Genomic DNA, 22,458 nt, shown 5'->3' on the forward strand with positions numbered 1-22,458 from the left:
AGGGAACTCCAGGAACGTCCCCGCCACAGCCCCCTCGCCGCGAGGGCACAAGGAACAGGAAACACTGACAGCTCCCTCTTCACAGCCCCCACACGCCACGGCGGGCGCGGCACTGCGCATGCTCCAGCAGCGGGTGGTGACAGCCCCGTGTCCCGCCTTGGGGCGCCTCCATCGCCGCGTTCGGACAGGGGACAGAGCCGGTGCTGCTCTGCACGCCAGCGCCTTTCCCGGGCGGAGTCGCCCGCTCAGGACTCCTTCTGCTTGGAAGTTCGAGTCTGTAGCGTCACGTATGCGGCAGACTCAGTTCGTGGCCCTGTGCTGCGGCAGGAGGAGGCGGCGCACGGCTTGTCCCCCTCCATTTCGGGAGGGATGGTTCACCCCGCGAGAGGCACGCCGGGAGCAGCGGGGCCGCCGGGGCAGGAGCTGGGCTTGTGAGGAAGGATTGGTGTAAGCTTGTGGTGGTTGGGGCTGTTTGTCTTCGGAAATGGAGCACTTACCTCAAGTACGTCTTTTTAGACTCCTTGTACGGTTCGTGTATTTCTGTTGCTCTTCCGAATGTGTTTTCTCCCTTTTTTTTTTTTTTTTTCAGACGAAAGTGATAGAAGTCGGTCAGTGGCCGGAGCATGCACCAACATGACCAAAAGGTGTCCCAAGAACATGGTATTCTTGCCTTTTCTTACTAAGTGTTTGCTCTGTATAAAATATTATTTAGTTGTGAATTTTGAAATATTTTTCAACTGATTAATTGTTCTTTTTCATAGGCTGTGAATTTAATTTTGCAGAGGTAAGGAGCTCCCATACTTAAGTTTGGCCTTTGTGTTGCCCATTCATTCCGGTCCAGAATGAATGTGGTGTCAAAAAAGGCAAACAGGAATTCTTGCTCAAACTGGTTTAGGGAGCTGGTCGTGTACCTTCCTCCTCTCTGTTTTTGCAAGGACAAAAAACCCCAAACAACCTGTAGAAATTGTATGGTTGAGCAGCTACGTAGGAAATTAAATTTTATACTTCAGTCTTTTAAAGTGAAGAATCTGATAGTTACTAGAAGAGGAAAAGCTAAAGTTATAATGGCCACTTTTACCATTGTTTAGCTGTCCTGTCTGTCATGATTTTTGCATTACATCTGCAAGTAATTAGTATATAATTTGCAAGTTTACCGCAGTGGCTTCTAGTTTTTCTATGGTAAAAAAATATTTACAGCTTAATACTCAGGTATAGGAAAGATTAAAATGTTCTCGAAGGGGAAAAAATGTGTTTTCTTTTTGTAGATTTGTGGATTTGTTATTCAGTACTGAATAATATGTTGTCTACTCTTTTGCTGGACTTTCCTTGATGCACTTTTGAAAGTATAAAGTGTACTTTGATATTGTCAGATTCCTGCCGGAATGCTTAATTTGCGGAATGCTTTTTACAGGTTTCTAGGGTGTTTTGCTGGAAGTTCAGGATCTCCCAGAGATAGTCCTGTATGCTGAAAGCCTCTGAGCATGAGAAGGGCATGTGGGAAGAAGCCACGAAGTGCTGATTGCACAGCTGTGAGTAACAATAATTCCTTGTGCAACTTGGCCCTGTGGCCTGCTCTTAGAGTGAAGCTGGCTTTCTGCTGAGAAAGAAGTTTGGCACAGTGACTTCAGAGCAGAAATTGGAACTGAAAGAGTAGGAGTGAGATCAGCCTGGTGACTGTATTCTTATCAACAAGAGCAAAGTGGAAGCTATAAAATAAAAAGTTTGGTGTTAGTGGCTCGTTAAATCAGTATGTGGCTGCCAATGTGTCCAAGACAAGGACATGCTTTTTCATGTTTGCTTTTAGGGGTGTGATATTGTGGAGCTATTTAGAATACAAGGACTGAAGATGTTAAAAGACTAGCAAAACATGAAAGGTTGGAATCTCACATGCTGCATACTGCTTCACTGTGAAGTCTTGGAAAAGCCAACACATTGAAAAGTTGAGAAGTGCAAGTCAGCCCAAAATTCATTAGTACAAACCAGTCATTAATAAAAACTGCACGCATTATCAAATCTTTCTTTGTCACTGAGACTGTGATTTGTGTAACCTATATACTCAACAGTGTAACAGGGAGTCCAAGTCTTTGCAGCCAGGAACTTTTAGGTCAGTACTGGAAATCTGGTGTAAGAATGATCCAGTACTACATCACTGTAGTTTTTGTTTGGGTTGAGTTTTTTTTTCAGGAAAAAATATAACTGATCCTCAGTGAAGTGATGAAACTCCTTCAAGCTGGCCGTGATGCTCTTGCTCTAACATCAGAAAGTTTCATCAATGAAATGTGAAAATCTGCATGAGCAACACAGGTGCACTGAATCCTTTACCATTGCTGCTGGTAGGAAATGAGTGTGTGAAATCCATCCTCACTTTCAGCACCACAGACACTGGGGACTTCTGCAGGGCTGGAGACTAAGGTGGACACTCTTTGTTAGAACCTGTTGGGACACTGGGAAGAGAAATGTATGTGTAATCAATTATTAGTAATGTGTCCAGCAACAGGGCTGCTGCTTGTTTTCCAACATAAAATTATTAAATCTTGTGTATTATTGGCTTTACTGTTTTCACAGTGTTTTCTAGTGCACAGTCATACTGTATGCATGAGTTAGTACTGCAAAACTTTCTATTGATTCCCACCAGCCAGAAAGTGTTACTCCTGCCACCAGCTTATAGTTACTACCTGAATTCTTGCTTAGGTGGGCAAAGAGCCTCTCTTGCAAAAAAAAAAAAAAAAAAAAAAAATCTTGTGTCGGGAGCAGCTTGGGTCTGGGGCAAACCCACTGGGAGTAGGAGTGGGGAAGGTAGGGATGAACCATCGGGGTACAGAGGACATATAAAAATACAAGAAAAAACCTTGCATCACCACAATCTTGCAACAAAAATATCTCTTAAAAATTAGATTTGCAAATTTTACCTTTTTACTTTTTTCCCAAGGGATGAGGGGAAGCTCATTTTTGTAATTTTGTATTAGTCTTGGGGATTTAGAGAATGTTACTGAAAAGAGCCGTGTGCTACACGTGTCCAGTCTCACCTTGTGTGTTTATTTTTTTTCTTAGGAATTGTTAGAACCAGCCTGCGAGCAAAGGCTGTCTAAGCAAACATTCCTCCCTAAGAAACAAAAAACTGTTTAAAAGATGGACTATTAAGTCTCCATGTAGTAAAGCAAAGTGCATTTAACTGCATTGTGGCAGTGTTTGGTAATGTTTATGTAGACAAAAAATAAAAGATTTATGTTTCTGTTCTCAGAATTTCTATCTTTCCCAAGCTTTAGTAGCAGTTCCTTCTGTTTGGCAGTTTTGACTTCCTCTGTTATTGTTGCAACCCTTTGGAGTGCAACCCTTTGGATGAAACAAAGCCTAGGAGCTGCTGAGTGGTTGGGATGTGATGACTTAGACCATGGTCTCCTGTAGTATTTGAAGATAGGGTTGGCTAAGATTTGGATTGCGGGAAGCAAAAGTAGAAATTTTAGAAGTAGGAATTCAGCAAAGCTGGATTGAAAAATAGCAGAAAAGGTGTCTTTCCATCATGGAGACCGGCAAGCTTGGTTTATTATCACCTTGACCAGCTACATCATGTGGTACTTCAGCTTAACTTGGAGTGAAAAACTGTTGAGATAATTGGAATTACTGCTTTAAATCAATTTCATCAGAAGAACAAATGCTTAAATTGTGTATGTTGCAATGTCTGATTTTTCAGTACTGAATGTAAACATGTTACTAATACTAATTCTAACTGTAAAGTTGTTTTTGGTTTGTCAGAGAAGGAGATTTCGACAAGCGTAATTAATTTTTAGTAATCCAACATGTAATTGTGGAATGTACTTGAAAGTTTAAGGTTTTTATTAGGGATTACATTTCCTGAAGATACCATCTGTTCAGGAGTTTTGCTCATGGGCTTTGTTCTTGAAGTGTAAGACTGACAGGAGTAGCTTTTTAAAACTTAAAAAAATCAAAAGTGACAGCTAGTGCCAGGATTTAGTGATTGGTATCTAAAATGTTAATTACCTTTCAACTAAAAAAACATGTAGAACCCCAAGCTTTAATGTGTAATACAGGTGTTGTAGTGGGGTAGAACAAGGGAAAAGTGAGGTAGAGGGAGCAATAGGTGGGTGCAAGGGTCACAGATTACTTACATGATAGTGCTGGTAAATGGGAAGTATGGTGTTAAACCCCAGGACTGCCTTTTATTTTGTGTGACTGGCTAACTGAATTGCACCCTGGAAAAAAAACATCAGACTAAATCTGCCCAGCAATAAAAACTGAAGAGAAAGGGCAAGGAATTCATATTCTGGAACAACCTGCTATGTGTACTGAAGCCCTGCTTCACAGGAACGGGGTGGACATCCTGTGCTCATGGGGAGTAGAGAAGTAAATCTTTTGGAGTTTGTTGGTTTGGTTTTTTTTTTCCTTTTGCTTCTGCTTTATTAAACACTTTTATTTTGACTCACAAGGATTTTTTCCATCTACTTCCCTCCCCCATCCTGTTAAGAAGGGGATTGATAGAGCAGCTTTGTGGGCACCTGGTGTCCAGCCAAGGTGGGAGAACAAATACAGGAATAAAACCAGACACATTAAGGAGAGAGTGTCTGCCACACTGGCTCTATCTGTGTTTGGTATGACAGCTTTACACAGTCTGCTGTTGCTCTCTGGTGATTTTTAGGTGAGAAAGGAAACTGGTATAGATGTGCACTGGAAATACAAAGCTTACATTGACAACTTCCTGGTACAAGATAAAATACTTAATCTGGAGAAGCTGTATCCTCAAGTGGATTTTAATTGGTACTACACCTGTTTTTACCAGATGGTGGTGTCAAATGAATCTCTGTTTATGAAGGCTTTGCTCCTTAGTGTAATGTAAATAAGACACACAGGCAACCATGGAATGCCCTAAAAATTCAAGTTTTACTTTTAAATAACCTGGACACAAGTATTGACACAGCCATCTATCAAACTCAATTTAAAATAAAGCACACAGTTGCTTCGTGAATACTTAATGTACACAGAACAAATGTATCACATGTTCGTGTATGTTTTCAAACACCTTTCTAGGGAGTTTTGAATTAAACAAATCTTCCCAAAAGAAAACATGCTATCTCTTCAGTTCAGTATTCACCTGTATAAAGGGAATGGATTTGGCAACTTAAATGACTTTTCAACCAACATCATCAATATCATGAGCTTGATTAGAATACAAATTGCAGAGTTAGTGATACTTGTAATAGGTGCAGTGTAGAAAACAGCAAGTCAAAGGCTGGTTCCGAATGAAAGAAACCAGCCAACTAAGCAAGGGAACCAGTACAGGATATACAAAAATGCTTTTGTGCTGTGGTTAGCAAGCCCTCTATTGTATAAAATACATGTTTTGCAAAAGGTTGTACAATTACGTTGTAATTGTGGCTAATTAGTGAGAATTCTATAACATATCAATGCTTAGCACTTATGGAAGTCTCAGAAGAGGTAAAGGCAGAGGTACAGAGTTAAAATTGTTGGCCTGAGATCAGTTCAGGAGAATTAGGATGAGAATGCCTCAAATACCAGTCCTTTGTCCAAGTGAGCTCAGGTCTGTATGGCATTCAACCCCAGGGTAAACTTTTCTTGACACAGTTATGCATCTCATGCCTTTTGCCTGACTCATCAGGATATGCAAGTATTTTAGACTGACATCCAGACTCCAGATCTGAAAATGCAACTGCCTGTAGGCAGTGAATGCCCCAGGAGAGCTGGGGAAGGGTAGCAACAGTGGAGAGGGCAAGGTGTAGCTCAGAGCTGTAAGGGGCCAGTCACTTAGACATGTAGGGCTGATTTAGGTCTAGAAAGCATAGGTGTGACACAGTAAGTGCTTTCAGTGATTGATCACTTGTGTGTCTCTCACAAAAATAGATCATAAAAAGGTGGTTTTCCTCAAATGATTGAGGAAAAGAAGCTTGAAGGGAAAGGAGGATCACATATATGAAAGAAATTTGCTTTTCTGTATTATTAACTGTTAGTGATATCCTTGTCAGAAGTTTTGCCTTGTTTTGGCACAACAAAACATTTGGAAAATGTGTAATAGAGGCATTAGATCTTTAGTATTCTGTGGATACAAAACTGTATTGTAGTGGCCCAGGCTAACATCAAACTCGTTAAAAACCTGCTTCCTACATAGGCTCATTGGAGAGAAGACCACTAACTCAAATCCAGGGCTCTCTCTGTAAATTTCTCATTTAAATGCAAAAAAGTTGGCTTGATTATGAAACAACTCTCCAGTGACTTGAGAATTGAAACCTTTCACTATTAGACTAGACAGAAGCCTATTTTCTGATGTAGTGCAGTAAGTAAAATACCACACATATGGCTGATGGTATCCAGCAATAACACACAAAAGCCCACAGGAAGATGACAGCATACAGGAAAACATGAGGTTGGATATAAACCTTCTTGATCAGTATTTAAAGACTGGCAAGATAGGTACACCAGGTACAGATAATTCTCAAATAATAACACAAATCCTCCTGCAGTAGTAGATATGTGCTACTTGCCTGTGGCTGAGTAAAGATAGCAGACTAATGGTAACGATTTAGAAAGCAGCGAACTACAAGCAAGTGTGTAATGCTCCAAGGTGGAACACCTTCTCAAAGAAACAAGGAGCAGCTTTCATTGCAGACTAGTTCTTGTGTAGTTTGTCATATTTCAGTTGTCTTTCAAAAGATTGTGATGCTCTCGGTTTAGCCATTTTGCCATAGTGACTTTTCCTAGGGGTTGGTTGGAGGTTTTGTTATGGTTTTGGATTTTTTTTCCTTTTTTTTTGTTGTTTTGTTTTGTTTGGGCTTTTTTTTTAGCTGTTGTTTGTGACAGTACTACACAAGGTCATAAACAGATCCTAAAGGATCACTTTAAATTGGAGCAATGACAATGAAACCATTTAACAAACTTAGAAAACTGAACAAATACTTTAAGCCAAGCCCAACAATGTCCTAGAATTAAATCTGTAGTAAATTCAAAAAATTCTGAAGAACCTCTATGAAAACTGAATTTTTACTACAGAGGGGTTCTTACTCCTTCCTTTCCTTAGATTTGTTCACTGAGACTGTAGAAGCAGGGCTGTCCCAAGTAAATGACCAAAGAAAAGTATTTATTAAGTGACTCTGCCATCCGTGGATGCAGCATTTCCCATCCTACAGACCTCTCTACACTGTGATAGGAATAGACAAACTATATGGCTGCCACTCTGGCTAGTAACATCCACCTGACCACCTCAAATAATGAAACAATGAAAAATCAAAAAATTAAGTGGAAAATAAAACACATCGTACAAAGTTTTGCTTACCAGTTTAGTCAGTTAAAATGTGTATTAGTAATCCCATGCCTCTTGTCAAGTGTAACTTAGACACCTCATGCTAACTCCAGTTCTCAAGCAGTGTTGCCCTTCTGACAGGGCTGCAATTCCCTGGTGTTGCTTGGACTGGAAGACACAGGATCACTGCAAATCTCTGTGGGTTGTGGGGGTTGAGTGTAGAGAGGACAGAAGTAGAAAGGCATGTGAGCTGCTACAGCTGTTTACAATGCTGTTTCACAAATTCAGTATTTAGTTCAAAAATTACACTTAGCAAAAATTACTTCCACACCACAAAGACTTTGCTAAGCTCCTGAGCAAGTCAGCAACACCTGTAGGCTCATCCATGTGCTGACTGTGGACAAATGGGAGGCAGAGAAGTGACTTTCAGGTATTTGTAAGTGATAGGAGAAGAGAAGAGCCAGGCATCACTTCAGACATATATTAGAAGATAACCCGCTCAATGTGCAGCATCATTAAAACTTAGTATTCCTACCATGACAATAGAAAAAAAAATTATAGTTATCAAACCCGAGATACTGCCTTTGTCATTTTAATATAGTAGAAATGGCTCAGAGAAAAGTGTCAGATTATTTTACATGAAAAGAGATTAAGGCAGATTTTGCTATCTAGTTAAAAAGGAAAAAAAAAGCTATTTGCTAGCTGTCTTAAATACTACTCCACAAGTTTCATTTAACCAGCACTGAAGTGCCTTGCTAAGCAGTCTTAATACAGTGGGTTAGTTTATATTTCCCAGTTTCCAGTGTGCTTTACTGTAAGTTGGTAAATGTGTTTCTGTGTTACAGAATGTTCATTTAAATAGTCCCTCTACACAAAAGGACATTCAAAATTTAGAAGACTTAAACCTGCCCAAAGCAAAGTAAGTCTGTATCACCTCTGGAACTCACTGCTACAGCATGTTACAGCGCCTATTGTTTTTGAACTAAAATGGGTTGAGTCAGAATTTGTATCAACAACACGAGCATCCTTATTGTGCTAGGCTAAAATAAACCTTGTAAGAGCTATCTGTCCTTATGTCTCAGGACATAAGTTGATCCCCATATAAATTGTGAAGATAATTTCCCCATATCACACTGTATTGCACAATTGACCAAAAAATATGACTGTTTTACTTATCTTGAAGCATCTGGTCCTGATCATGTCAGTTAACAGTCACTTCTTGGACAAGGCTATTCAGTTACAGAGCAGACCATGAAGCCTGTTTCGTTGCAGCAATTTGTTGTTGTTGTTGTTGATGTTCATTTTTTTGGAAATGTAACTGCTGATCTTTCAGTTTTGCAAAGACTTTTGGTTTTGGTTGTCTATCAGGCAGCTTGTCCTCAATCAGTCACACCACTAGAATGGTGTTGGTGATAAAACCATTGCTTGGTCTTCCCACAAGCAGGCTGGACTTCCAGGCATCCTGAAGGAATGACCACCATGTTGACTTAAGTTCCTTCTCTTGCACACATAAACAAATTCTCACTTTCCAAAGACCAAAATCCATTCACCATCTTCAATTCATCAGTCAAGTCTCCACCTTGAAGCGTGACACCTGTACAGTTTTTACAATCTTAGTGGCGGATTTTCCATCAAAATTATTGGTGGATAGCGGAGGTCGTTCTTCTATTAGGCTGTCTTTAGATCCATTCTGCCTCTGAAAAGAACAAATTAAACATGTTGTTTAAAAGATAGAGCAGAATTTAAACACTGTATTTTGCTAACTGTTGCTGTGAAAGACTTAGGCTATGGGTATAGTAATTTATGTATACATATATATACACACACCAGGAATATTAAAGTCTCTACATTTATTTGATCGAACAGACCTTTTTTCCCCCTCTCGCCTCCTGCCAGCTGCTGCCCCTTTGTGCTATTGCCTATTCAGGAAATGCCATGATTAATTATTTGATATTTAGCAAAACACTGCAAACAAACACAAGGAATTAATGGCCACTGTTGTGAGGGAGCCTGGGGCTGAGGGAGAAGAGAGGTCTTTGTAGACACTGAACATTTTAACATTAATGGTATGGTAAGTGAAGTATCTGGAATTCTCCCTTCCATGTTTTGGTTCTCCTTTTGGGTGCTTGTACAAAAGACCTCAATTGCTTTTGAATAGACTTTGCTTCTTACATTTTGAGGTCAATAAAACTATCAAAACTGAGAGATATGGTAGTGTAATATATGATGAAATGTAATATATGATGAAAGACAGTAATTAAGTTAGATTAAGAAAGGACAAGTTCTGTCCTTTTTAGATGTCAATATCCTAAAATAATATTCAGTAGTTGTGGGGGGAAAAAAAGAAAAAGCAAAAGAAAAGCAGTGTTTCAAGCCCAAGCAACAAAACTATATGGCTACCTCTAAACGAGGTGAATAAATTATGTGATTACAACAAGCACACCTGCATATTTTAAGAAGTTGTGAAAGTCACTTTTCCTTCTGTGAGGAGCAGAGATGCATCTTAAGGATGCATCAGACTGGGAAAGAGTTCTCCAGCAGCAGAAGCAGGTCGCATATGCTACAGAAGTACATATATTTTGGAATACAAAGTGTAAGTAAAATACAAAAATTCAACTCACACTGCTGCTGAAAAAAATCTCATCTTTATTTTTCACTGAAAAACAAAAACCATCTTAAATAAAGCACTAGAGCCCCACTTCTCCCTCCAATAAAAAGGAAAATTGCAAAGGATGTACAATCACTAACCTGTTGAGTTAGCTGGATGCTGGGACCTTTCCCATCTGAAGATCGTGTAACAGGCAATGGAGGGACCAGATCAGTTTTGACACTGGAATTATGATACCACAAAATGGATATTGCTTTAATGAAGTAAACTATAACTGTGCAGAGGAAGAACAATGAAACTGACACAGACAGTTCTATAGATATGAAAGGCTTTTATCACCTGACTTTAGACATCTGAAAGCTGTCATGCTGATCCTCTGTGGGCAGCTCCAGGGCATAGCCCATCCCATCCCTGTCTTCTCAAGGTCTTCAGAAGCAGCCCAAATGGATGCAACATCATTGAATCACAGAATGGTTCAGTTTGGAAGAGACCTTAAAGATCATCCAGTTCCACCCCTGCCATGGGCAGGGACACCTTCCACTATCCCAGGTTGCTCCAAGCCCTGTGCAATCTGGCCTTGGACACTTCCAGGGATGGGGCAGCCACAGCTTCTCTGGGCAACATCACCACCCTCGTGGCAAAGACAAGTCTCACCTGAAATCATGGGTGTGCCACACCTCCTTCAGGGTGCTACCCAGCTAAAACTAGCCTTCTAGGTGGGGACTGTAAGACAGTTTCATATTTTTAAGGCCTTGATGCAACTGAATGGGGCTATTGCTTTTCCATTCATAAGTACTCTTCAGTCTTCTAGGAAAGACTGATCCACCCATTGATGAAGGGGGCTGTACTAGAGTTCCCATGAAACAAATTACAAAGCTAACACAGATAACATCTTAACTCTATCAAGGATGAAGGTATCTGGACAGCAACCCCTAGGCAACTTTATGACCTGCCACTAAAGACCAATACAGGTTTATTTCAGCCTTTTCAGTTTTTCCTGCTTCCAAATGGATCAAGAAAGCCACTGTGGCTGGAAACAGACCATAAAAGGTTTTGGAGTTGTTTCATTCATGTTTAGCTCTGAAGACATGCCATTTAGGGGGTTGCCTGAACCCTGTGCCACCAACAAGCCGCATTTATGCTGCTTCTTACCACCTCTTCTTCACCTCTCTAAACAACTTTTGGGCTGCACTAGACTAGTGCTAATTACTCCATTAGTCCAGTGCTAATAATCAGGTTCACATACTTCACTTCAGACAGGACAGATCTCTCCCCATCAGAGCACTGGGACCGCCGGTACTGCCGGTAGCTGCGAGGGGAGTGCGAGTGCCGGATGCGGATGGGGTCGCCTTGAGTCCTAAGAGAGACACAGAATTCACAACAGGGGGTTGGGTTGGTAAACCAGATCTTCGGCACAAAACATAAATTCAGCTGCAGACTGAGAGGTCGTCCCATTCCTTACCAAAGTGTAACAGATGGCTTCTTGCACTGGCTAAATTTAAAGGGCTGGTACTTCTTTTTAAAAGTCTGTATTTGGAATTCAATGCTTTAGGAGAGCAGAGGTCACAAACTGGCATGCCCATATTTGAGAATGAAACTTTAATAAAGAATGCATTAATTTATACGTCCTTAAACTCAGCCTTTTCTGCCTAGTGTGTTGTGTTGTGGAAGTACATTATAATGCAACCCAGGATCCCATTTTTGCCGCATTCAGCTGCTTGCACTGACACATGGAATCCCACATGGGCTATTATCACAGTGAAATGGATGTTGGTTCCCAAGGAAGTAGCTATGCCCTGCCAGCTGCCCATGACAAGCCAGGGAAGGGATTGCGGAGGTCAAAGAGTGCCTTGGATGATCAGAATATTTAGAACAAAAAATATTTAGGAAAAAATGGATTTTCTTGTCTGCATTCACTTCTCTCTGGTTCTGCAGTTTATAATATAAAAAAGATTCATCGCTACCATAGGGAGACATACAGAACATACAGACAGGTTCATGAGTGTGTGGGAGAGATCAGGAGAGATGAAGATGATTTTTTTTTTCGTATTTTTGAAAAGGAAAAATATTAGATATTAAGATTATTAAGTATCCCCACCTTACACCATCCTAGGTGTAAATCCGTTCCTATTTCAGTAAGACAGAGGTCAGAGTAAAGTAAGAAAAGTGGACTTTTATATTCACAAAAAAAAAAAAAATCTGACATAAACTCACTCTACTTTAGTGTATGGAATTTCTTTCAATTGCTCCTCAGATAGGCCAGATGGATCCACAAGCTCCTTCCTATAAAGGATGAGGAAAAGTAAAAACTGTAACAGTAACTGTGAAGTGCAAAAATGTTTTTATTTTTATTATATTGGGCTGAAAAGATTTACTAAAACAAGCAGTTGTCAGCCCTGAAGCTATCTTGACATCAAAATAGGAAACCTATTTTGAAATAAGTGTAACTTCACCTTGATTGCTTCAACTGCATGTCGCATCCTGTTCCACCTTCCTCTCACCTCTCTGCAAATCTGATCTTGTTGCTTCACAATATAATGAGTAATATGTGTGCTAAACACTGAATATGCTTTGGAATTGCTAAATATCTTCCTAAGGGGTAATGGGGTGTCGTCCAAAAAGTGATCTTGACATTCTGGAAGCCACACAGGAATAAATCTCTAAAATTATGTATTGTTCTTTATTAATTCATTTACATACAGTGGTCATCTTTATTCAGTGCACTCAATGACCTGCAGTATCTTCGACACACAGCAGATCATTAACATAGACATAATTTACTGTAACTAAATCAGTGAACTGCCACAGTGGAGGGGATTTGAATAACTACATTAAGGGCAAACCAAGCATCTCAGACCCTACAAGGACCATACTTACTGAATATGTTTCCACAGTTCTTCTTTGGCTTGTACATCTGGGCTTCTCCTATAAATATCAACAAACACAACAAAGGCTGAGCTGTGAACACCATGATCTGACATGTTGCTGTTCAAATAACTTCGAACAGCACAGACCCTGCACAGAAATCATGATAAATGTAATCCACTGGTGACTTCAATTTTAAGGTTTGTTATCTCAGAAAATGCATTAAACTTCATTGCTTTATTTCAACTGAAAAGTCATTTCTTGAACAACAGGCTCTCAATCACAATTCCAGTTCCACCAGCCTTCAGCAAGAGTGTATGTAAAATACAAACAACAGCAGAATTCCCCAAGCCAAATCACTGCCCAGTCGCTGCCAACACTTACCCCTCCAAGGACAACACATTTTGGAATAACGCTTCTGAAAAAGGCCCTCAGAAATGTCCTGTGGCTCACAGAGCCCTTTGTGGGCAGGAGGAGGGACAGGCCACAGCAGGCTGACACGACAGTAACCTGAGCCATTCCCAGGGGACACCAGTGAAGACTTGTGGCTCCACTGCAATCACAGTGCAGCCTCTCTCTGATCATTTCCAAGAAGAGTTTCTGCTCTATTTATTTGGTTTTGGTGTCCAGTACAAAAAAAACCCCACACCAACAAGCTAATCAAACCAGCAACTATGCCTACTTATGCACCTAAATATTTTACCAGCTATTTAATTCACACACAAAGAGCTTACCAAAAATGGTAATTTCCCTGTTGCAGTCACAGTGATGTAGCAAAGCAAGCCTGAGGGGCATGTCTTCCATTTTCTACTAAATCACAGAATATATGTTTCTAACTGGAACTCCATTCTTTTTACTGTTCTTTTCCTTTCCTTTTCTTTTGCAAGGTTAGTGCAAAACCACTGCTGTTGTTAAAGCTGCACCTAGAATTCACCCAAACCCATACAGAGTAAAAGATTAAGTAAAGATTTTAGACAGTGGCAGGGACTACATTTGCAGGGAGAGATCAGATAACTCTTTTCATTGTCATTATATAAGCTTAGTGTCAACAGCTAGACTGTTCCACACCATCTAAGATGTGAGGGATGCAACTTTCAGACACATCCAGCACACATAAATACTGCCACAGTTTCTCAAATATTAAGTCTTACATCATCGGGTCATACAGTCTGATCTTTTTTTCCCTTAAACAAAAAGGCTTATCATATTCAAAGATGCTTTCAGAGAGATATAATCCAAATTTAGATGGAGATCAAGGAGGACAGCAGACATCTGCAGTTTGGCACCTCTAAATGGGCTCTCCCCTGCCCAGAGACAGAGATGTATCAGAAATAATTCCAAACTGCTCTCTAGCATGAACAGTTTGACTGTTTTCTTATTTCACCATTACCATGTTTGGCTTATTTCCAGAGTTCAGCCTAGGAATAATGTTCAAAGACATCTATATTGCAGTAAACACTGTACAGCTGATGTAAAAGCAGAATGTTTTGGGATGAGCAGAAGTACTAGGAGATACTAGTTCACTGGTTTATAAACACCAGAGAAAGACCAAAGGGTGAAAATCAACCTAGCATTTGTGTTTCCCTAGTAGGGCTAAAATGAACTAATCCATAACCTCGTCAGGCTCCAAGGCTTTCCAGGCAAGACAATTCCTATACTTGACAAACTGCTGTCCCTTCCAGCTCCTCAGGTTCTCATGATGGCAACAGCTACAGCACGAGTGGTTTACAGTCCATTTGTTCTCCATGTCCAGAGTCTTTTAAAGCTTTTTTTTTCTATTTATTATAATGCATTTAATTTTCTCTGATTTTCACTTCTATCTCTCCTTCTTCCTTCTTGCATTTACTTCTCTTTATTATATCTGTCCACGCTGCTTTTAACTCCCTGATGCAGTAAATGCAGTGGCATTTAACAGCATTTTTCACCCCTCAGTTTTGAACTGATTTCTGCTTCCATGAAGCTTCCTGTTCACAAAATAGCAGCTGCAAACCCTGCATTCACCCTGGGGCTGGAAAGATAGGCATCCTCTTCTGAGGCTGAATAATCAGGCAGTGGGGTATGTGAAAGCCGCTTGGAAAATGCCAGTTTCTCCAGGGAGGCTTTGTAATGCTTACAAGCACCAGTTTGCCCGAGGAAGCAAAGCCCCAAGGTCGATCCCTAACCCAGGACCCGCACAAAGCAGGGTATGTGCGCACCACTGACCCATTCGATGGCTTTTACTTATTCATGGGAATACAGCAGTTCAGGACCTGGCCTTAAGTCTCAAGTATCATGAAGCATCATGTGAAGCCTCACTGACAGTAAGAAATACTAATTTGTGGGGCAGCATGGAAAGAGAGTGGTTAAATAAGAAGACATCTTCATTTCTCCACTTTCTAGAAAGTGTGCCTCCTGCTTTCTGCGACCAGCTCCGGGTATTTCGCTCTGTGATCTCTGCCATTTCTCCTCTTTCCATCCCTGCAATTACACTAATAATTAAGACTTTACTGTACAATACCAGTTAAGCAGCATGACATCCCATGGGAAAAAAAAAAAAAAGAAAAAAAAGGCAAAATACAATGATTCCTCAGAGCAAACTTCTTTTAGACTTCACATCCTGCAATTAGTTATTTTCCATCTGTTTAAGAAGCGTTACCATACTGGGATAACCTTACAGCATTTATTCAGGTTAGCTCCCCACCAAAGAATATAAAGAAATATGATACAGATAAAATAACTTAATTGAAGCGTTTTCTTTCCAAAGGCCTGTTCCTGCTTCCTTTGAAATCAAAATGACAGAAAGCTTACAAAAAGAAAAGTGAAATGTAAGATGAAATGTAGGTATTGCATATACCACATAGGAAATTCATGTTTGTATGGTTCTTAAGAGCCCACAACAAAGCAATTCTTCTGTTAAATCTTTAAAGTCAGATCACAATCCCCCTTTCACTTTGTTTTCATCTTTTTACTGTGAATTGTCTTAGAACTCACAGTTTTGATATATAGGACTCAGATTGTCCTATCTCAGTATCTGAATCAATACCTTCTGGACAATTTGCATGCTAATCATTTTCTCTAATGCACAAGAAACCTAATGGGAATTCCCACTAAGTGATGAATCTCATGGGGTTTTTTTATTTTTTTTTCATTTGCACAAGCTGGAACAGCTCTACACATTAATAAGGTCTACATTATTTTTTGTGCCTGCATCTGCACCCTTATTAATATTTCAGTTTGAGTCACAAATGGTAAATTTAAATAGCCATGGAATTTTATGGCCATTCTTCTTAATTAGAAAAAGCCCTTTGGCTACACAGATGTTTTACATGAACTCTTGAAAATAAATCCTGTGGAACTAGAATTGGGAGCTCTCTGCATTCTCCTTGAGGAGAAAGAAAGGTCAAATTCCTGTCAAATACTTTTATTCCCAAGACCAAGGAGACACCACCTTGCCACCACAAATGATTAATATTACTAATTATTAAACAAATGAAATGCACTGTGCCAGGCACAGTAACAAACATACATTTCAGCCACCACTTCACATATCCAAAGGGAAGCTCTAGTTACAATGAGTGCAATAATGGACTTACTGTGAAAGAATTACCTGTTCTACTAAATTTAAAGTTTTGTATCAGTTTTTAAATGGCCATATGACAACATTTATAACCAAAACAACCATAACCTATGGAATTATGTGTCCTTTTCCTCTGACCTGTATCCAGTCAAGTAAACAAACAGCTGAGCCAAACTAAATTAAATAAATTCTCTTACAATGTATGACAGCTTAACAGTTAAATGCCTTTTACTAATCTTTTTCCAAAATGCTTTGAAAGAAATTCTCATTTTATTTTTTTAGTTCCTACCTGCACATGTGAAGGATCTCTGCAATACTTAGGAGGTTTGGGTTTATTTCATTGTGGGTTTGTTTGTTTGTTTTTGTGGTTTTTTTTTTTTAACTGGACAGTGTGATAAAAAGGGAAACACATGAATAATTGAAACAATAGCAAAAGGAAATGAGAAGCCTTCCAAAGTCTTCAGGATTTCTTCATTTCTTTTCTTCTTCCAGGACCTTTCCTTGTTAAGTAAGGTGCTTCACATTGATGATTTTTTGCTAATAGTAGTTTAAATGAAACACAACTCAGAATGTCACTGTACTGGAAAATCAAAGCCATTCCATAAGTTAAGTTAACCACAAGAGGGAACCCATGCTGTCCAAACAATGAGATTTACCTAGCCCGTGGGTAAAAAAGAAAACCTGGCTACAAATTTAATCTAACCATTATTAGCTGAGTACATTTCCTATTTTACAGCACTTTCTGTATATAATAAAACAAACAGAAATCAAATTTAATCAACTGTATTTTCTGCATTCCATGCAAGTGAGCTTTAATAGTCCTGATTTTTAGTAACATATCATTGTACAATTACATCTAATAACACATGACTTTTGTGCAGCTGAAAGGGAACAAGTCTGTACAAAGCCTGTTAAAGTACAAATTCCAATATTTGGACCTTTAAAGGCCAATTCTATCCCTCATAAAGAATTAAAACTCTGCACTATGAAACTGGAGACAGCAATGAGTCCTAGCAACACAGGCAACCGAGAACAGAACTCAAGCGGATTTTAATGCTGGAAACTTCAATGCTGACTGTGGTTTCAGTGATACCAAACAGTGTGTCTATGGCCCAAAAAACATGCCATTAGAAGAAAAATGTAAATTAAATGAAACCAACATTTTCATTAGCTTGAGAAAATTAATTTCAAGAGCTGATAACTTCACTATGTCGGAACAAGCTATCAGCAGGAACAGCAGTGCCTGGCAGTAGGGCTCCATCATGGAAATCCTGGCATTGGGATGCAATATATCACCGACTGCTGCTTGTCAGGGATAATTTGACATGGAAACATGAGCAGCTGCTCTCATCTGAAACACCACTGCAGATATTATATGATTAAACTAGTATGCATGTATTTCATAAAAGTGTTTGCAGCTATCACATAAAATCTGAATGCTTCCACAGTCTTGCAGCCCAGAAAAGAGGAATAACTGTACTCATTACAGAACTAATGCTCAATGAGCCACTGAACCACCCAGGACTTCTTCCCAGGTGATGGACAGAGTTCCTCAGCAGCTTTGTTACAAAGTTCTCTTTGCGTTATTTGTGCCCTGAAATTCAAATCACTAAACAAAGGCAGTTTGACCACAAAGACCAATCGGGTAATGTGGAAGCATGCCATGTGAAAATCTCTGCTCCTCAGCAGCTGAGGGCCACCACCACACTGGAGACACTCCTCCTGCTTTTTAACATGATTCAACAGCCTTAGTTTACACATCAAAGGATATGAAGGTTACATACGATCGAGATCTGTGCCTGGATCGCCGGTAGTTTGGATCTGCCTGGGTTTTCCCCTTCTGCCGCCGCAGCACAGCTTCCCACTGAGGAGCCGAGTCAACCATATCATTCTCTTGCCGTAATCTGCAAAGCAAGTACCAGGAGTTTAGTCTGAGGGCTCTGATGCAGGATGCTCTGAGAAGCAGTGGGATATTTCTTTTTCCCCCCCACAAAAATCCAGGTCCTGCAATGCTGTACTTAACCTTTCATCTTTGCCAAATTTTAACAAATGCTCCTAAACTACATTAAAGTAAGAACTCTATAAAAGAAAACTTGCTGATTTGTTATTTAGAAACAGCATGAACTAAAAATGTAACAATCCATGTCCACAACTTGAATTCTTCTTCCCAGCCCAAGCCAAACATCTGGATTTTTTTCCTTGTTTACATATTCCAGTCTACCTCATCTGCAGCAAATAGGAGACCCACATCATAATACAAGGTTCTACTACTACAACTTTCACAAGTACTTTATTCTAGCATGCACCTTCCTAGGATCCAGGGGAAAATCCCCTTGGTGAGTCCCCACTCGGAAGTGCTCCCTTCGTCCTAACCTGCAACAAATCTCAGGATGCATGCAGATCTCCATGGCACTCCTCCTGCACCATCCCCTGAGGCTTTGCTCCCTGTCATGGCTTATGTGCATCTAAATGACATGCTATGCCTTTTATTTCTTCTTTTTTTAATTTGGTTTCTTTAAAATCCATGAATTCATTATTGGAATGCATTACAGATGGAGCCAAACATCGAAATCCTATCAACTCAGCATATTTGTTAGCAGGCTGCAATAATTTCACAATGCCACAACCATCCAGGCAGCCAGGCAGTGTTTGACCAAAGTTCCACAGATGCTTCCCACAGTTTTGAGGTTGCACAAATGACTGCTGGGATGAAGTGCTAAGGTGGTGGAGCAAAAGGATATGCTTGGTCAGAGCAGTGAACTTAAAATTCAGCAGGGATTTCAAAACATCCCTGGAAAATACCACCTTGAGTGTGGACTGTCTGATCAGATGGTATGACTGGCATACTGGAGAAACCAGAGAGGAAGACTCACAGGTAAAACAAACAAAGAAGCAAACAGAGATAAAGGGATTACACTGGAGATGTAGAAAATGCAAAGTATGTTGTTGTTGCTCCTCACTTCAGATGTACTTTTCTCTTTGAGTTTTGAATTGTATCAGGCTAAACCAGCTACACAGGCTTCTGCTTTTCCTTTGATCAGATCTTCTCTCACATGCATAATGAATTTTGAGCTGGATCCCCAACTACTGTAAGCAGCCACAGCTCTACGAAATGGTAGGAAGCATCTGGAGAAGACTGCAACCTCAGGTATTGATTTCTACGCAAATGTTTTTAAATCTGTAATCTGCTGACAGGTATTAACAAACTTCTACCTAAGGATTTAGTAGAAGAACTCACACAGCAACAAGTAATGAGTTGTGATTTTCATCCCAAATAATCCAATTTGTGCAAACAGCAATCATCCCATATGGTATAGACACCACCAACTGCCTCCCACACATGGCAGTCACTTGTACAAAAATACCAAAAATCTAAATATATAAAGTAGCATTGCAGCTATTAAAGCAAGCAGTGTCAGCCCACTCAAAGTCCTGTTGCAGCACAGCAGAACTCTACTAGATGGAGATATGAAGAAACAAAACATCCATTTTGCAGCTGCAAAGCATGCTCACACGAAATACATTACTTGAATGCAATGTTCAATTCTAGTAACTTTTGGGCAAATTTTTTAGCTTTTTGGTGACAGAAATGACCACAAAAAAAAAAAAAAAAGGAAAATGAAAAGCTGAAAGTTTAACTCAAATCCTAAATTTCTATTTAAAGGTACTTTTGAATAAAAACTGCTGCCCTTGTACTGAAAGCCCATTACAACTTTCCTTTCATTCTTTTCACCGAGCACTGGGACAGATTTTCCAGAGAGGTGGTGGCGTCTCCATCCTTGGAGATACTGAAAAGCTGTATGGGAATGACAGCTCTTGGTGGCCCTGCTGGAGCAGTGGTTGGACCAGATGACACCCAGAGGTCCCTGACAGTCTCAACCATTCAGTCACTCTGATTCTAATCAGATGGATCTGCTCAGTGTAGCCAGGAAGGAAACTATGCTTCAGTACACACTGTCTGCTCCTTTAATACATTTTTGTCTACACAATAAATTTTGACCACAGGATTGAAAAAGCAAATGCCTTTCTTCTGTGATTGAAAAATGCTTATCACAGGTTTTTCAAATTTCATATGAACATCTGCTTAGGAGAAAACATTTATATGATGGAGTGAAACCCCAAAGACTGAGATCCAGTAAGAAGATTTTCTCTGAGATTTTTCTAGTGTTGTACCTTCAGAAGCTCTAATCTACATTTCTGGGGTTTTTTCTCATCTACATCTGGTTTTCTCTGATAATTTGTTTTCTCCTGGCAAAAACCAGTGATCTCTTGTCCTATGAACAGTATATTCTACTCTACTATGATCAGAAGAAGATTTCTTTGGTTAATGTGAGTATTCACTCATTCCAATAAAACAAAACAATTTTGTTTCTGCTTGTGTCAGGGACCTGGTTATTGTACTGGAAAATAAATTATATTATTCTATGCAACAGCATAAACTTGAGCAACAGCAGTTGCAAGCCTCATTTTAATGTCCTATTTAACCCTGCTAGGGCTGGCTCAGCTCTGATAACAGGAAAGCTACTCAGTGCTCTGACCTTTCAGCTTGTTATGTTCCTGCTGTGGCTGCTAACAAAACACAGAAATTCATTATGACTGGTGTTTACCTGCACCTGCTCACAAGGAACAAGTCTTAGACTTCCAGCTCATTGTACCTGTTTACTCTAACACTGATAATGACTTTTTATCTGGCCTGATTTCAAGTAATCACCTCAGAAAAAGAGATGCTGAAACATTAACATTTTTGCTGTATCTTAGATTTCTGAAAATGTGAAAAACTTAGAAACAACTCAAAAAATTCATTTTTTTTTTCTTCTTATTTTGAAATTTCTTTCCATGAAGTGAGGAAGGGTTGGTAAAGGCCCTTTTATCCTTCAAAAAAATGATAAGCAGTACTTATTCCTTCTCACAATTCAGTCTTTATATTGCCAGGAGTTCTTAAAAACATTCTTGTGGTCAGTCTCTAATTTCTTTCATTTGCTTGTGGAGCTCCCTGCACAAGGATTTTCACAGGCAGGAAAAAACCTGGCAAGAGTATTCTAGGAGAAAGGGATACAAAATACCACTTACTGCTGATCACTGAAACTACACTCAGCATGTCATTTCAACTTCAGCTGGAAAACAAACCTTCCATGCACACTAGGTTATTGTTAACCAAGTATCTTACTAGACTGCACTCTAATTTAGGTAAGCTTCAAAGAAATTTTATGTCTCACATACGCTTTATGCCATCCTATGTGAGTGTCACAATGATTTTTTAGTATTTCTTTAACTACTGCAAGTCATGGTTAAAACGTAATTACACTGTATACTCCCACAGCACTACCTAGAATATGATTATTTCTAAGAGCTTCCAGAGATCTGGAAATAATTTATCACTCTGAGTACTGCAAAGAAGACATGAAGAAATGATGGAAACTCATGGAGGCAGCAATTTAGAAAATTTGCCTTAAAACAGTTCCTCTTTTGACCAGTTGCATTTCTCTTGCACTGTGTTTATGCAATATGAAGAAATTCTATGTGCTTTTAAAAATGTATTTTCTAAAATACATTTTGAATATATTTGAATATTATTAAATTATATATGGATGCTGTTATCTCCAGTGCAACATGAAAGATACAGCTTTAAAGGGAATTTACAGCAATTCAGTAGTTATGCCATCTTTTTCATATCAGCAACAAGAAAAATAGGATATATAATACAGGACTTGTTAGCATCACTTGATATGAACTACTGCTGTCCTATTAAAACTTGATGCTGTACACATTTTGGGTTTGGGACCACACCTGACATTTTGGAAAACAAAACAGTAATATCATTAAATGCATGGATTTAAAAACAGCACTGAAATTCATAGCCATTAAAAATGTTTTTACTTCTCGAAAGCTTATTTTCTGCTTTAAAAAGTCTGCACTTGAATTTGTGAGGTATTGAAGTATATGCTGAGAATATTGTTATCAAGGTATTATCCCCTTTATTTGCATTTATATTGCAAGTCTTTTGTAAGTGTGCCCTGTATTTGATCATGTGGTTCATTACTGAGCTCTTCCCAAGCAACAGGAGGACAGGCATTCATTGCATACAACTATAATGATGTATTCTGGCAATCATCACTCTTCTTATTTAGAAAAGGGTCTTACGCTGCCTCAGGAGGACTCTAT

The 22,458-nt window shown here is 39.4% G+C and overlaps 1 protein-coding gene and 1 long non-coding RNA gene across 2 annotated transcripts in view; one reads left to right on the top strand and one right to left on the bottom strand.

The window, feature by feature from the left end:
• Positions 1–434: 434 nt before the first annotated feature.
• LOC309584952 lies at positions 435–2,014 on the top strand. Its single transcript, XR_014227271.1, has 3 exons — positions 435–502; positions 590–660; positions 1,412–2,014. It is a non-coding gene; the product is annotated as an uncharacterized lncRNA (long non-coding RNA).
• A 5,134-nt stretch (positions 2,015–7,148) lies between these two features.
• The window catches only part of EPB41L4A (erythrocyte membrane protein band 4.1 like 4A), a 116,317-nt gene continuing 101,007 nt past the window's right edge, over positions 7,149–22,458 (bottom strand). The window contains exons 18-23 of the mRNA XM_082301023.1: positions 18,081–18,200; positions 12,753–12,800; positions 12,090–12,158; positions 11,122–11,232; positions 10,016–10,097; positions 7,149–8,963 (exon numbers count right to left, since the gene is read on the bottom strand). Coding sequence (XP_082157149.1) covers positions 8,835–8,963; positions 10,016–10,097; positions 11,122–11,232; positions 12,090–12,158; positions 12,753–12,800; positions 18,081–18,200 — 559 coding nt within the window. The 3' untranslated portion in view covers positions 7,149–8,834. The remainder of the gene's footprint in view (positions 8,964–10,015; positions 10,098–11,121; positions 11,233–12,089; positions 12,159–12,752; positions 12,801–18,080; positions 18,201–22,458) is intronic.

This window comes from Coloeus monedula, assembly GCF_965178545.1.
Source record: "Coloeus monedula genome assembly, chromosome: Z".
Classification (NCBI taxonomy): domain Eukaryota; kingdom Metazoa; phylum Chordata; class Aves; order Passeriformes; family Corvidae; genus Coloeus; species Coloeus monedula.